The sequence below is a fragment of the Gymnodraco acuticeps genome, unplaced genomic scaffold (assembly GCF_902827175.1).
Source record: "Gymnodraco acuticeps unplaced genomic scaffold, fGymAcu1.1, whole genome shotgun sequence".
Classification (NCBI taxonomy): Eukaryota; Metazoa; Chordata; class Actinopteri; order Perciformes; family Bathydraconidae; genus Gymnodraco; species Gymnodraco acuticeps.
This window is the reverse complement of record NW_022990274.1, coordinates 2,188,263-2,204,988: the sequence shown is the minus strand read 5'-3', so window position 1 is coordinate 2,204,988 and position 16,726 is coordinate 2,188,263. Positions and strand designations below refer to the sequence as shown.

Here is a 16,726-nt window from a genome sequence, read left to right as displayed (position 1 = left end):
CAATAATAAAGCGTTTTCAGAAATAGGTTCCTTTATTAGAAGAATGAATAAATACAGGAATGTTCTTTGTTATTTCAGTACAAAAGTTGGCATTTTTAATTGGACAGCGATAACATAAAGTGAGGACAAAAATAACGATAACGAATAAAAAGTCAGGTGGTGATAAGACTACATCTTCTCTTAGATACGTGATAGTACTACATCTTAAGTTATGTTATTTCCCCCCACTGTATTGTAAAACGCACAATAAAAAATGTTACTTGCAACTTTACTTTGCTTCTAGAGGTGAATGGAATTTGTCCGTCGTTACGTGAACGTAACATCTGATGAGGCTGTTGATAGGAAATCATGTGACCTAGAAGAAGTAAAGTCATAGGACTGCTGTTTGTGTACCTTTTTCAACTTTCAACTTTTTAAAGCATGGAGTCAATAATTATTCTAGAATGACGCATCAGTGGTCTGAAACATTCATCTATAATCACACGCATGCAATATCAATGTGAGAACAGAAAACACATGGTTTTACAGAACATTCCCATTTAACTTCACAACATTATTTTTTGCTGGTGTCTTTCCAGCTGCCTGATCAATCCTTCATTAGGCTGTGTTCCAATCCAATACCACATACTCATGTTATACAGTGAATACTAGGCCTGCATACCAAATATATTGCAGCTTATTTAGTTATTAGCATACAATAACATCAACATACTTATACATTTAAAAAAAAAAAGAAGATGTGCACCAACCAATCAATCAATCAATCAATGTTTATTTATATAGCCCAATATCACAAATGTTACATTTGTCTCAGTGGACTTCAGTTTGTACAGAATATCAGTATGACAATACGACACCCTCTGTCCTTAGACCCTCACATCGTACAAGGAAAAACTTCCGGAGAAAACCCACAGTTTAAAGGGAAAAATGGGAGAAACCTCAGGGAGAGCAACAGAGGAGGGATCCCTCTCCCAGGACGGACAGACGTGCAATAGATGCCGTGTGTAAATTGAAAAGATAATACATTTGCAACCAACTGTTCATTTTCAAACTGCGACTTTGGAATAGAGTGTATTGCCCATAGCATGAGTCCTTTTCTAGTCTTTGCAACCACTCAAAGTCCATTACAACACAAGCTAGCATCCACCCATGCACACACACATTCATACACTGGTGCATGATTGAAGAGTTGAGTTTTAATGAGAGATTTAAAGTTGGCCTTTTGAACAAAACAAAATCAAGGTTTAAATGATAAGTTTGTGGACAATTCCAATGATGTGCTTCAGTTTTAGAGTCGTGGTAATGTTCATGCTGGTTCAGTGACACAGTGCCATACTGGGACAAGTCCAAATGTCTATTTAACTTGAGCTTATGTGAGGTATCTATACTAATAAAGGACTGGCTTACCTAAAGCCAGTTGAGTAGCACTTGAAATGTTTGGCTCTATGAAACCTGATGTACTTATATGATTCTGTTTTCTTCAAGGTTGTGTCTTCCTGGTCGAATGTACTTATTGTAAGTCGCTTTGGACAAAAGCGTCAGCTAAATGCAATGTAATGTAATGTATCTTTTTATGTTGACTTTTCGGGAAGTTTTATATCCATAGGTGGGATGTATCGCGGATACAAGCGGTCGAGATGGGTTTTCTCCGCAGGGTGGCTGGTATCTCCCTTAGGGATAAGGTGAGAAGTTCGGTCATCAGGGAGGGACTCGGAGTTGAGCCGCTCCTCCTTCGCGTCGAAAGGAGCCAGTTGAGGTGGTTCGGGCACCTAGTTAGGATGCCACCTGGGCGCCTCCCTAGGGAGGTGTTCCAGGCACGTCCAGCTGGGAAGAGACCAAGGGGTAGACCTAGGACCAGGTGGAGGGATTATATCTCTTCGCTGGCCTGGGAGCGCCTTGGGATCCCCCAGTCAGAGCTGGTTGATGTCGCCAGGGGAAAGGAACGTTTGGGGCTCTCTGCTGGAACTGCTACCCCCGCGACCCGACCACGGATAAGCAGGAGAAGATGGATGGATGGGATGTATCGAAGCTCTCAGTAAAGTTTCATATTTTTTACTTAGATGTTTACAAGAACAACTCGCTTTCAAGCCTTTCCTAACCCTAACCCAGCCCAATGCCGCAGGACAGCTGTATGGATGTGGTTTGTTTGGCCTTTTGTTCTTACAAATAGAAAAATAGAGCACCAAAACAACAGCAGCCAACTACATTTAAAACATTTCAGTTACCGCAAATAAAAGGAATGCACTTAATGACCATTAACAGGGTGTGATTTGCTAGGTGGATTTCTCCTTCTGGTCTTCAATTGAAATATATCGAAGTAAAGCTCTGCAACAGGAGAACAGTCTATAGTGCAAACAACAATAACATCAGAAATGGTCCACTGTTGCTCTGATGTGACATTAGAGATGACACCACAATGATGCTGTTTCTATTTGCCCTGAGCCATGGAGCAGAGGAGCTTCCCTGCCCATAGATGTACAGAGACGTGTGTAAGAGGCACGACACACCACAGATGACCTTATCCTCAGTAAAGCAGAAAACAAATCACTCAAGTTATACTATACTATATATTATTCTTTGAATGTCACTTTAAAAGCTGCAAGAAATAGCCTTGTTCAGGCCCCTTTTCACACACAGCGCAACACATCATTAGTGCTGCATGTATCCACAGAATTCCTCCTCCTCCTCTTCATCTTCCTCCTCTTCATCTTCCTCCTCTTCTTCTTTTGTCTCTTCGTGCCGCATCTCACCATCACAGGTGTTGAGACAGCTAGAGAAAGTGTCCGCAAGTGTGCCTTCAGTAATGTCTTCTTGTGTGGGTAGCAATAATGCCACGGCTGTCTGATCATCTGACTCAGTTTGTGAGTGTGTGTGCAGGAGAGGCTCCAGATCAGAAAGTTGCAAAAGGTCTGTGGGAGAATCTCTTGTGTTGTGCTCCTCTTCCTCGCATACAGCCAGCGCAGCGAGGGTGACTGAGAACAGATTGATATTCCCTGAGCCCTCACACACCTGCTCCTCCTCCACCTCACCTGTGATTGTTCCATCAGACAGGAAAGCTCCTTCAGCTTTGGGCTCATCTTCATCAAGCCCCCCCCCATGTGGTGCCTCAATCTCCAGCACTGTGTCCGGTACCTGCCCCACCCCTGTCAAACTGCCTGAGCCCCTTGACGCAGACACCTTGCTGTTCCCCGACACATCAACAGAGTCCTGGCAGGAATTTTCCCCCGAGGAAAATCCTCTATTCATGTACAGCTTTCCCTCTTCGTCTTCGTCCTCGTCACTCGAGTCGGCGCCCCTGGTGGCGGGTTGTGGAGTTGTGGCATTGTAGGGCTTCCTCCGTCTCTCCCTCCCTGCACTAATGGAGATATTGTCAGGGATTGTCCTCTCCAGTGTCAGGGTGTAGCCTTGGCTCTGAGCCTCCTAGGGTGGCAAAGAGGGAGAGAAGAGATATCTATTACAGTGTAATAGATATGTCAACTTAGAAATGCACCATCCCCAGGAATCATCTATTCAACATAATGTAATAATTGTGCCAAAGGGAGCCAAGACAGCAAATGTTCTGTGTGAAACATGATGGTTAAGTTGAAGCTACGGTATCTACTGTAAGTGTCAATCTTGTTAAAGCTGATTTTTGGAATGGCTGTAGTGGCCAAACGGTGGTACTACAGCGTCCAAGACGTAATTTTGGTCTTACAAAAACGTTTTCCCATTGACTTACATTTTCAATGAGATAAATTAACTATCCAGTAAGAACACTTTTACAACCCTATTTTAAATCATTGGGGTTGATACATGTTGCTAATGCACTAAAAGAAGATGGGATGAAAAAAAGACATTGGTGCACATAAATATCAGATGCTGTTTGAATAGCTCTTTGTTTGAAGCATACTGACTTCAAAGTACAGTTAGAGAGAATGGAATAGTCAAAGCACCATGTGTTGTCATTTTTGGGGATCTATTGGCATAAATAGAATGAAATATTCAGAGATATGTTCTTATTAGTTTATAATCGCCATAGACTAAACACTGGAAGTGGACGTTGTCAGCGTGAGGTAACCCCTTAGTTTGTAGACTTCTGTTTGGAGGCCTTGATGGTCGCCCTCTGTGTTTTTTGGCAGAACCATTGTGGTTTTGTAATACCAGAAGTGACATGAGAGGGCGGATCAAAGAACACCCATAAGCTGAAAAAGACAGATAAGAAAACTTGAAAATTGAACCACAAAATAGTGTAATTGTCTTCCTTTGAAACCAGTGAAGTTTAAGGCACTTGTCTTGGGCTTCTATTTCAGAACCAAAGTTGAAAGTGGCTTCTTTATATCAAATGTGAAACTAAGGATTGAAGGGGTTTGCTTCCTAAAACATTTGGCAGATGAAGAGTTTATCAAACTAATGTCCAAGCAAGAACAGGGTGGAGACATTTTCCCTGGAGAAAAGCCTTGAGTGCTGTCTGTGCTCTTCTTTCGATGAAATGACTCTCCAGTTCTGATCTAATTCACAGCATACACGCACCTAGAGAGGACCTTATACATGTTGAAGTTGTTTTTACCTTAAGGCAACTGTAGGTTCTCTGACACGCTTGGAAAGGGACTAATGGGGTATTTATTTAGCATCTGCAACTTCACTTTCCAATAAATACTTTTCATTGTTCCTTTAAGGGTTCATTTGCCTACTTAGAAGCATGTTTCGACCTGTTGTTAAAAGTGTAGGGGGGAATAATGAAAATAAAGAACTTGAATGGGATGGATGGATTGACGGACAGATAGACAGATAGACAGACTTACAATAAGTGCTCTAGGTAGAGTTGCCTTCAGTTTACAGAGGAATCCAGTGTAGTAGAGGCCAAACATGGAGGTCATCACAACACCAATACCAACAATCAGAGTGGCAGCAACTGTACCTAAAACAACAGGGTCTGCACACACACACACACACACACACACACACACACACACACACACACACACACACACACACACACACACACACACACACACACACACACACACACACACACACACACACACACACCACACACAACACACACACACACACACACACACACACACACACACACACACACACACACACACACACACACACACACACACACACACACACACACCACACACACACACACACACACACACACACACACACACACACACACACACACACACACACACACACACACACACACACACACACACACACACACACACACACACACACACACACACACACACACACACACACACTAATATCTTGAAGTGTAACATGTTACAAAGGTAGACACAGATATAGGGCCAGGGGCGGACAGGCCATCGGGACGTTCGGGACGAATCCCGATGGGCCGGTACTGAAGTGGGCCGCCCCCCGTCGACAATTTACTAGCGGTATTTACTTGCGGTACCGAGGTGGGCCGGCGGTACCGAAGTGGGCCGGTCGAGAGTCCCGGGCTGATTTGTAGTCCCAGTCCGCCCCTGTATAGGGCTTTATTCTTATGCAGGTGCATGGAGCAAAGTGCAGTTCCTACCTATCCTGTGCCCTTGTCTCTTTGCAAAATTACCCGCATTTTCGGGGCAATGGGGTGAGTAGTACTCTCCGGTGTGTTTGTGCAAATAAACTCTTCAAATATACTTATTTTGTATGTGAGATGTAATATTTATGGTATGAATTTCACAGCCTTTCCCTCCTTTATATCCCAGTTTCTCATCGCTCCAGTTTATGTGCGTAAGCATGGGTCAGAGATTCTGTGGAAGTCTGAAAATGTTCTCGCGAAGTTTGCTGTTTATACATTTGGAACTTTGCTTAGAAAGTGGCGTATGCATTCTTTTGAGCAGGCACAATGTTAAGAAAGAGGGCCTGTTCTCTCCCCTCAGTCCTGAGAATTGTACGACTACAGTATAGTGCATAAAGGTTGCGGTGCAGATTGATTGTCCTGATTTGTGATTGTTGGACTCTAACAGTGTTAAGGAGGCAGAAGCTCAATCCGTAGGGGCTTGGTTTATGGAACAGATTGTCAACGGAGGGTTCAATAAAGTATGCCTTCTTCTTCTTCTATTTGAGATTGTGATCTAAGCAGATTAGAACTTGCTCAAGTGGGTATCCTGCAATTGGTGGACTTAAAGAGGGTTTATACAATCAAAGAAATGTTATAAAGAATAACTTTTGAGCTTTGGTTACATGTGTGTTAGGTCAGGAACCCCTGGCCAGCATCTCGTTAATAACATGTTAACAACATCATAAACATCAGCTCTGACATTTCAGCTCACCTCTACTTGGTTCCACAATGCCGGTGAAGATGCACTTCAAAGCAGATGGCTCTGTGTTTTTATTCGTATTGATGATTGTTTCCACCTGTACACAGTACTCTGTACCATTCTGTAGGTTGGTCAGAGTAATACTCGTTTCTCTTATTTCCATGGACGACTTCAGCTAAATATGGAGAATGAACTTGATTACAATTAGGTCCTTTATTAAGGTGCAATAAAAGTGAGCGACATGTGGGAGGTTGGGTTTTCTGTGTGCGAGATATAGAACATTTACAATCATTCAAAGAAATACATAGTATGACATAAAGTGAGATATGGACGTCTTACCCCTTCTTCTTCCGGTTTCCACCAAGACACTACGAAGCGAGCGCCATAAAATGTCTTCATACTCATATGAAGTTTTGCACTCCTGTCAGCTTCAGGGAAGGAAATGTTGACCTGGATGCAGTTGCCACATCCAAGTAGTGAGACATTTGTTGGACCTATTTTAGCTTGTCACAAGAGGAAAGAATATACAAATATGAAAGACAAAAAGAATCCCTCTCAATCATCAGTTACAGAAGTGTGTGGTGGTGTCTCAGAGGATCTCCAAAGTCTGTAGGAATGTTAAAACATTTCCTCCAGCATCTCATTAGGCTTCAAAACAATTGATAGGAAGGCTATGCAATGAATGACATCATCAAGGCATGTAGGTTTTTATTAGATTAAAAAGTAGGCTATTCTTTTTTAAAACAAGTCCTGTTGATTGCATGATGCAAAATAACAAAAAACACACAAGCCTACACCGTTGCTGTTCACACAAAGAATCTACCTCCACTTTGGGCCTACTCATATAGAAAGTGAAACTGGAGACGGAGATGGAGACCACCAGCTACCTCCACCAGTTTGGCCTCTCAAAATAGATTCAACCCTCCTTAAACAATGTAGCATCATGCTGCTTGTGGCAATGATTACAGGGGCTGGGGCTGACAGCTATTTTCATTGTATGCTACTTTGTAGTACTTTACTACATTTTGGAAGCCGATTTTGTATTTTTTTAATTCCACTACATTTATTTTACAGATTTATAGTTACTTTATCAATTCAGATTTTGAATCACAATAGAAAAATATTTTAGAATATGATTATTTGGTATAAACGTAACCATGTTTAGTTTAAGTTAGTGCTGCTCAATTAATCGTATTTTAATTGCAATTACGATTTTGGCTTGCAACGATTATGAAAACAACATAATCGAAATAAAACGGTTATTGGTTTTTCAGTTAAATTATACTTAAAGTTCAGGGTAATCAACTGTTAAAAACATACTGTTAAACTTTTTTTTTCCAATAAATTGATGTTTTCAAAGTAAATGGATAATCGTTTTTAATAATCGTGATATCAATTATTGACCCACATAATCGAGATTATGATTTTTGCCATAATCGAGCAGCCCTAGTTTAAGTACATTTGTCCTAATTGTATTTAAATACTTTCACATAAATCACATTCTTGTTGCAGTGCTTTTACTTGAAATTGAGTATTTTTATTTGTACTTTTACTCAAGTAAAGAATCTGAATACTTTTCCACCACTGGTGCAGTTCATTTGGGCTGGGGTGAAAGCTCTGGATTGAAGCCTGGTGCTGACCAAACAGCCAGGCTCAACCTCAAAAGGTGGGTTTCGGACTTTTAAAGTGTAAAGAAGTCCAATCAACATGTTTCCTGTCATGCGTAAAACTTCATGTGTACTCTGCATAGTTTGTGTAAAAAGTGTGAACAGGAATCGGATCAGAACTAAAATGCAGCTATGTCTCTCTTTTCCCCTGGTCTGGACCAAATGAACGGTGCAGGTGTGAATGAACCCTTAGCCTTATCTCATAGCAACCAATGTATTATTTCATTCAATAAATCCAAGGTAAAAAGCATGCAGGTAAAAAGATGCTCATGTGACGTACTTTGTGTGATAGGTTGGAAGGTGTATGGTTTGGACTCTGCAGACAGGGTTTGGTTGTAAGACGCCTGGACAGTCAGCTCATATTCGACTTTGCTCTTAAGTTTCAGCTTAATGGATGTAGTCTTTGAGGACCATTTCTTTTTGCTTGCTTTCTTCTCCACCCTGCAGAAAGAGAAACATACAAAATACAAGTACTGTAATGAATATTATTACACTTGTGATTAATCACCGATTGTTATTGTGATTAGTACGATACATTTTTTAAACCTATTGACAGCACTTGTCTAAATAGTTCCTGGTCAACAATGATGACCTATGGCACAGAGGAAGTAGATTGTGCTTCATATTCACACACAATACTGTTAGTAGGATCATCTTTGTTGGTTTTCCTTTTTCCAAAGGATTTGGTAAGAACATTTCTCCTTTACAATTTAGTAACATAGTGAAGAAATAACACGAATGGCTTGCTAACATTACCATAACACATGAGCATTTCAACGGTTGTAAGTTCAATAGAGCATTGAAATAAACCATGTGAATTCAGTTCTGTCAAAGCAAATACAATCATATGTAATATGAACCTTCACAATGACTGTCAAAACCAAAGATTAGATCATGTGAAACTAGACACACACAAACACTCCTTCCCAAAGCTTTTTATAGGAGAATCATCAGTTCCTTAAAAACAATCAGCGGGCCCCTCTGTGGCCACAGCTGCTTTGCGCACTCTAGATACAACAACAGATGGAAACAAACAGCGTTCTGACCGTCATTCATGGTCCACGAAAGCAGAGGTTAAAGAGTTAAAAAGTTCCACCCACTCAGATATTCCATCAAAGAAGGCGCTTTAGTTAGCCTCAGATTTACAGACAGACAATCGGAGTGAAAACGTCACCAAATGAAAAGGTAGCGGTTTTCACTCGCGGTTGTTGGCTGATACAAACTGAAAAGGCTGATATGACGTGGCAAAAGATTTTCGAACTATATTCACTAAATATTTAGTGACTGATAGCAGTAGTTTGGGCAACCTGGGCATAGTTTCTGGGAGTCACCAGATGTTTATGGTGGTCAAAATAAAATAATAAAATAACATACATCTGAAGGATTTTTTTGACATCACAAGGGATATCAGTTTCCTGGAGTACATTTAATGAATTTGAGTGTCTGAGGGGGGATTTCAAAGAATGCATCAAACAGCCACAGTGCGTGGAGCACATCGGACATCGGCTAGGTGCTAACTGCGTAAAGTCAAAAAACCTGATTTTTCTGGGGTGGGGGTCACAAATCCAAAAGGCTAAGAACACCGGTCTATAGAACTGCAGTCTGACATCAAGAGTTAAGGACCTATTGTCTTGTGTGCACTACATGCAAGATTTAGTTTCCACTCGGCTGAATTGAACATAGATTATGCATACTGACACCAAAGCCGTTGTAAAGGTTTGATTGGCAGAAAGTAGCTCTCTGTAATTCCCCACTACCGATACAAAGGCTGGCAGCCTACGGGTGTATAGTTCTAACATATTAACCACAACATCCTTGGCCCTACTGGGGACATTTGTTGCATGTCAGCCCCCCCATCTCTGTTTCCTTTCATTTCCTGTTGTCTCTCGTCTGTGTCTAAGCTGAAGGTAGAGAAGCTGTCCCAAGGATGTGTCCTGACTGAGAAAATGTTATACATCCAATGACATGTTTTTCTTTAAAGGAAAAATCTGATTATTAACAACTTGGGTTTACACTAAAGAATTCTCAAATCAGTGTCCGCTTAACTCTGTCCGAGAGCTTTCGAATCAATTAGAGTCAACTTTGGTCAGTTGTCATGGAATTGATCAAACTTTCCATTATTCTGAACTCTTTAACCCTTAGATGCACTTAGAGTGACTGGACCCTACTCTTCCATAAGTGGGTCAAAAAGGACCCGTATTAGAATAATGTGTTTTTATGCCATTTTTGTCATTTTGGTTAAGAAAAATCACTTTGGTTCACACTAGAAATATTTTATATTTAATTTTGCACTATTTATCATTTTAGACATTTTATTTACATTTTGAAAAAAAAAAGAAATTCCATAGAAAATGCATGCGGGTCATTTTTGACCCACTTATGGAAGCTTGGGGTAGAAATACAAAAACTACAATTTCTTAAAATGTAAATTACAAATTTGAATGGCATGATATCCAAAACATGTTTTTTGAGGAATAGCTGGAATATGAAATGACAAAAAAAATGTAATTACAAAGATACTTCAAGAAAACCACCTCACCGGGTCAAAAAACACCCACTTATGCATCTCACCCCCAGTTTCCACTGGGTCAGTCTGCGCCGCGCTGCGTCACGGCTGCACCGCGGTTTTGGTCCGACCTCCTCTAGCGCCATAACCCACCGGACACGTCCCAGAAGCGTTTCAGAAGCGTAGCGTCGTGCGTGCAGGCTTGCAGTTTTGTTATTGATTTGGGCATTCTGGACATTTGTACTTCTACAAGAAAGTAAGTAGGCTACGTAGTTAAATGTTTTATTTGTGTGTCTGTTTAAATTGTGTTTATTTAGACTCTGTACTGTACCTACAAGTATTAATTAACTTTAAAACATTAATATGTAGTTGTTACCTTCCACTTCACAAACTGCAGCGACTAAAAACCAGGCCTTGTCCTTTCTGATGTTGTCCTTGTAGTAAGCATTGGTTACATCATATAAAATAGTGTGTTTTTCCACTTCCATGATGAAAACCTCGTCGTCCATTGTGCGTATCGTAGTGGAGGTGTTGTGATGAAGGAGGGGAGTCTGCTAAATTAGTATATGTGGGGGATGGGCCTGGCCCGGATGTTCACCTTTCCACTTCCTGCGAGGGGGGGCTGCCTGCCCGACCTTATGTTACGGCTGCGCCTCGGCAAAAATAGGATTCATCCTAATTTTAGAGAAGCGCTGCGCCGAGCCGCTTCTGGGACGCGTCTGAGCCGTAACGCGGCGCGTGTGGTGGAATAGCACCCATTGACTAGAGTGGCCGCGATCCTTACGACCGCCGCGGCGCAGCCGTAACTTGGCGCAGTGCGGCGCAGACGGACTCGGTGGAAACTGGGGGTTAGGGTTAAGGATCCTCAATCAGTTAGATCTGGTAGGTTAACATTACCAGAGGACCAAAGTACACACATGTTCATAAATTGCTGCAGATAATCTCATATAGCACCAGAGCCCGGTGGTATGTAAGGCATGTCTTTAGCCGCTTGGTTAATAATTGTACTGCCTGCTTACGTCTTTCATCAAATGCTGTCTGTCAGCTTGAGCTGGATTGATGTTCAGTGATACTACCACATTTATAGATCCTCATCCATAAACAGTGAGTAAATGACTATCATAACCATAGAACAGATGCTATGAGTTGTGACAATAAAAGTCAAGTTGTAAGAAATTATAGTTTTCCTTGAATCGCAACTCCTATACGCGAGCTGTCACTTTATACATGAATTACAAATATTCTATTAGTTATGTTATCTTGGGGAGCGAGGTGCTCATCGGGATTGATGAACATTCAAACACACAATCACAGCCCTCAGGAGCAGTTTAGGGTTCAGTGTCTTTTACAAAGACCTTTCTTCATGCCACTGATACTGAGAGAACCACATCCGCCCCACATACCATCTACACCACATGTGCATACTTATTATGACTGGCTTATTACAAAGGCAATTCAAAGGAATATTAAAAACATGTTTTCTTGCAGATATGATGACAGTTAGATGAAGTTTGAGGGAGGGAGATCATTATTCCAAATGCTAGATGACTTGTTTATATGACAGAGGTCCAACACTGAATGATTTGATAACCTCGAAATCCAGGAAAAGTGATCTTCAACAGGACATAACACACAAATAATGAAGTTTTAAGGTAACTGCAAACGACACACAGCTGTATACTTCTTCTCTTAGCTTGAGCATAATACAGATTTGATGAATCTAAAGTAAAGTATGGAAAAGAAAGGAACAATTAAGCTCCTTTTTGGAAATAAGTATAAATAATTAATAACTTTTGTTTCTTGAAAGCAAAAAACAACGTGTCCTGTAATATGCTTCACAGAAGTATGCTGTGGGGTTTCCCAGAGGGTGAAACTAAGATGCTTCACCCCTGTTTTTCACCCATCTTCAAGCTGTATGGTATGCTGATATGTATTACTGATATTGATATGTATTTTGATAGTTAATTAGAATATTGAAATTATTTGTCATTGTAAACAATTTCTCAAATTGATAAAAAAGACGTGTTTTAAAAAAAAAGAAACCACATGTATACGCAAGCAACGGAAAGCAACTCAAACTTTGCCTGCTTTGAAGAAAGCAGTCAGGTAGTGGGTGCTGGAGAGCGTACAACACTACCAAAGAAAAAGTTTGTGGTTAGATACCCGGCCCAACGACATACTGGCGCTCGTATGAGTGCGATTTTTAGAATACAGTCTGATGGGACGTATTCTCCTACCCAGGGTACAATAATAGCTCCATTTACAAGCCAAATGAAGGTACACATTTGCAAAAAGCAAGAAGTTTGCATTACTTACGCGCTAAAAACAAAACAACAATAATCTGTCTGCTGGCTGGTAAGTGGTAACTAACACCTTGCTCCTACCCAAAGACCAAACTGCCATCAGGCCATGTGCTGTAGGACATAAGAGCAGGGAAATACCTCTTGATGATTTTGTAATGTGTTCCTTGTGGAGTGCCGGGACCAGGATCCCAACTCAAGATATGGCGGAAGTTGACAGATTCCATAGAAAGATTGACCGGAGCAGGAAGGGAGCTGATAACTGTGTTAACAGGAAGTACATGATGGAGTCAGAGCTACGAAGCAGCACAAGGTACAAAGACACACCCGGCAGGACACATTAAGGACTCGTCAGATCTGATAACAGTGAGCAGTGTAGAGGAGAACAGAATCTGAGGTATTTGACAAATGTTTACGTAAATTAACTGATCTGATTGATCTTGGTTTACTTACCAGAATCAAGAAGTGACATGAGATAAAGAACTAGAGGCAGGCAGTCCATCCTTTCCTCACAAAGGCCCGGGCAGTGTGTGTCTCTCAGCTTCCGTACACGGCATGGTTACTGTGGAGAACAGAGCACAGGGATCCTTAGATCAGGTGTGAACAACTCACTTACATGGTAAACAGGCAGAGGTGGATAAAGTACTCTGATCCTTTTCATCAGCAAAATAAAAATACTAAGGTTTTTAAATACTCCATTACAAGTAAGAATCCGGAATTCAGACTTTTAAAATACAAAAGTATCAGGATCAAAATGTACTCAAAACACAAAAAGTAAAATAACTAATTTTGCATAATGGCCAGTAACATCAAGTGCAGAAGTATTATCAACCAAATGTACTGAAAGTATCAAAACTAAAAGTACCCTTTATGCAGAATGGCTCTCTTAAAGTATTTCATTATAAGATAATGTTATATTATTCTGTTTTTATGTATTCAAAAATAATCTTTCCATTCTTTTTTTTAAAGCTTAAAATGTCGTTTATTAAAGCTCACGCAATGTAGACAAGGACATGAGGCTCATGAGTACTAGTACTAGCAGTGTTGGAAGAAGTACTTTACTTAAGTAAAAGTACAGTACATTATTAGCATTTAAATATACTTAAAGTACAAAAAGTAGAAGTACTCTATCTGAACTATGGCTTATTTCAAAAATACAAATGTAGATATTTAGATGTAGTTTGAATTACAGTACTGCATTTTACCATATCATCATATCATGTGTTTGACATGTACAAAGTAACTACGTAGTAACTGAGTGTTAAATAAATGTAATGAAGTAAATAGCAAAATAATCACCATTAAATTGATATACTCAAATAAACTACAAGTATGTCAAAACATTACTAAAGTGCAATACTTCGGTAAATATGATGACACCACTGTATATCATAATAATGTCCCAAATACTGGCTATGATGTTTTTATTAACAGAGTTTAGGCTGGCATAACTGATCAACAAAAAGTGAACTTAACTTAATTCTAACATCAAGGGAAACACAACGTAGTATTAGTAATACACTTTACATTAGCGCTTATCTTCTGATGAAGTTCAATGCTAACTTAGTTGCTGTATTAGCTTACAGTTGTTCTCCTAGTCATAGTAAATACAGGTTGATCCGCATTTACAGAGCGGTAGGCTGAGTGGAATTTCTGTTTTTGTTTAACTCTTATAAACAGTACTGTTAACTTATAGGTAAAACACAAACTAACATCCCCTCCATGACATTGACTCTTCAGTTAACACTCACCGACACACCGCTGCTGACAGGCGTTTCAATGTCCAAGAAAGAAAAGCGAAATGTACGTGCTGTCAACATTGTGCCCAAAGTGACGTCAGAATACACCGAAGATACATCTACTTCCTGTCGCGCCTTCAATGTAAAAGTCTTACTGTGAAATACCTGTGACAACATTTCAGTGAAAATACAAAAGGAATGTACTGCAGCGTAGGTTTGTCACATAAGGTTCATTGAATCGTTCTGTAAAATCTTTTATACACTTAATTCCCATGGCTTTCGATGTATTAAAGTACCACTTATTATACCTTTCTCTGTCTATGTTAAGTATGTAATGTTACCAACTTTACCTGATCTTGTTATCTCATATTTATGTAATACCTTAGCAGCATGTACTCAGATTATTTACAGTGCTTTAGTAAATGTACTTAGTTACATTACACCACTAGCAGGTAGGCTAAGCATAATGGCCAGCATGGATATCATTTTGCATAATGGAAAATTGTTGTATTAGATATGGCTTTTAAAAAGTGGTCCCTATAATGATATGTTGTAGTCTCCATCTGACGTGATGACAAACGTCTTCGGTGTTTTCCAGGCTGAGCAGTGAGCATGTTACCTTGTAATTGGTGCAGTGGCCACAAGAGGGCGCTAAAAGAAAGGGTAAAAACGCAGCTCTCCATTACATAAGCCTTTATGCATTGCACAGACAACGAGAAGGTCCAGTCCCTGGGGATCAGTGTAAAACGGTCATGTGTTATCCTCTGACATGTTTTATACTTTTTCTGTGATATTAGAATTATCCCCCAGAGAGGCTTTTGAGTGACACCTCATTTCACTGCAGAAGTGGCAAGGCAAGGCAAGTTTATTTATATAGCACCTTTCAACACAAGGCAATTCAAAGTGCTTTACAAAAAACGAAAGACATTAAGAAAATGGCATTTAAAATCAGTCATTAAAAAGAAAAGATAATAAAATAAACATTAAAAGAAAAAATACATGGATAAAAGTTACAGTGCAGTCTAAGATATGAATAGTTCAATTAAAAGCAGCGACAAAAAGAAAAGTCTTCAGCCTGGATTTAAAAGTAGTCAGAGTTGTAGCGGACCTGCAGGTTTCTGGGAGTTTGTTCCAGATATTTGGAGCATAATAACTGAACGCTGCTTTACCATGTTTAGTTCTGACTCTGGGGACAGAAAGCTGACCAGTCCCTGAAGACCTGAGAGATCTGGATGGTTCATAATTTAGCAGGAGGTCAGAAATGTATTTTGGGCCTAAACCATTCAGTGCTTTATAAACCAGCAGCAGTATTTTGAAATATATTCTTTGACACACAGGAAGCCAGTGTAAAGACTTCAGAACAGGAGTGATGTGATCCACTTTCTTAGTGTTAGTGAGGACTCGAGCAGCAGCGTTCTGAATTAGCTGCAGCTTCCTAATAGATTTTTTAGTGAGACCTGTGAAGACACCATTGCAGTAGTCGAGTCTACTGAAGATAAAAGCATGGACAAGTTTTTCAAAATCCTGCTATGACATTAGTCTTTTAATCCTAGATATATTCTTTAGGTGATAGTAGGCTGATTTAGTAACTGTTTTAATGTGACTGTTGAAACTCAGGTCAGAGTCCATGACTACACCTAGATTTCTGGCTTTATCTGTTGTTTTGAACATTGCAGACTGAAGCTCAGCGCTAACTTTTATACGTTCTGACTTGGCTCCAAAAACCATTACCTCAGTTTTATCTTTGTTTAATTTAAGTGAAGAAAAAATGATTTAAAGCTGCAATATGGAATCTTCATTTGAGGTTTTTGGTGCTTGTGATCCAGTTCCCAGCTGGTTGATAACATGTTTACATTTCTAAGCAGCAAATCAGGCTCCACTTGATATTCCACAACATCTTCATTTTTTTTCAAAATAAAATTGACATTTCAAGTGTTGTTAGTTATAGTGGTCTATAACAGCAGTCCAACATTGACCATTTAGCTAGCTAAAGGAATCTTCTCACCCCATCACACACTGATGAACACAGACGTGGGTACGGAAGGAAGTTACATCATACTGAATGCACCTGATCCCAAATTCATGTGAATGGAATAAGTAGTTATTGTTCAGACATATATCCATCTGCTATCACAGGTAAAATATTATAATACACATTTTTTATTATATATATATATATAAATATATGATTATAATTATTAATCATAATCATAACAATAATCGTTTTATTATTGTTATTTTTTCATTTTTAGTG

The 16,726-nt window shown here is 39.8% G+C and overlaps 1 protein-coding gene across 1 annotated transcript; it reads right to left on the bottom strand.

Annotated features, from left to right (window-relative positions):
* Nucleotides 1-8: 8 nt before the first annotated feature.
* Nucleotides 9-14,575, bottom strand: LOC117549469 (interleukin-10 receptor subunit beta-like). Its single transcript, XM_034221422.1, has 8 exons — nt 14,485-14,575; nt 13,187-13,295; nt 12,875-12,995; nt 8,208-8,368; nt 6,600-6,763; nt 6,273-6,435; nt 4,782-4,912; nt 9-3,420 (listed from the first exon to the last, which is right to left on the bottom strand). Exons 2-8 carry the CDS (start codon nt 13,233-13,235, stop codon nt 2,650-2,652), a joined length of 1,560 nt encoding a protein of 519 aa, XP_034077313.1. The 5' UTR covers nt 13,236-13,295; nt 14,485-14,575; the 3' UTR covers nt 9-2,649.
* Between the last annotated feature and the right edge of the window lie 2,151 nt (nt 14,576-16,726).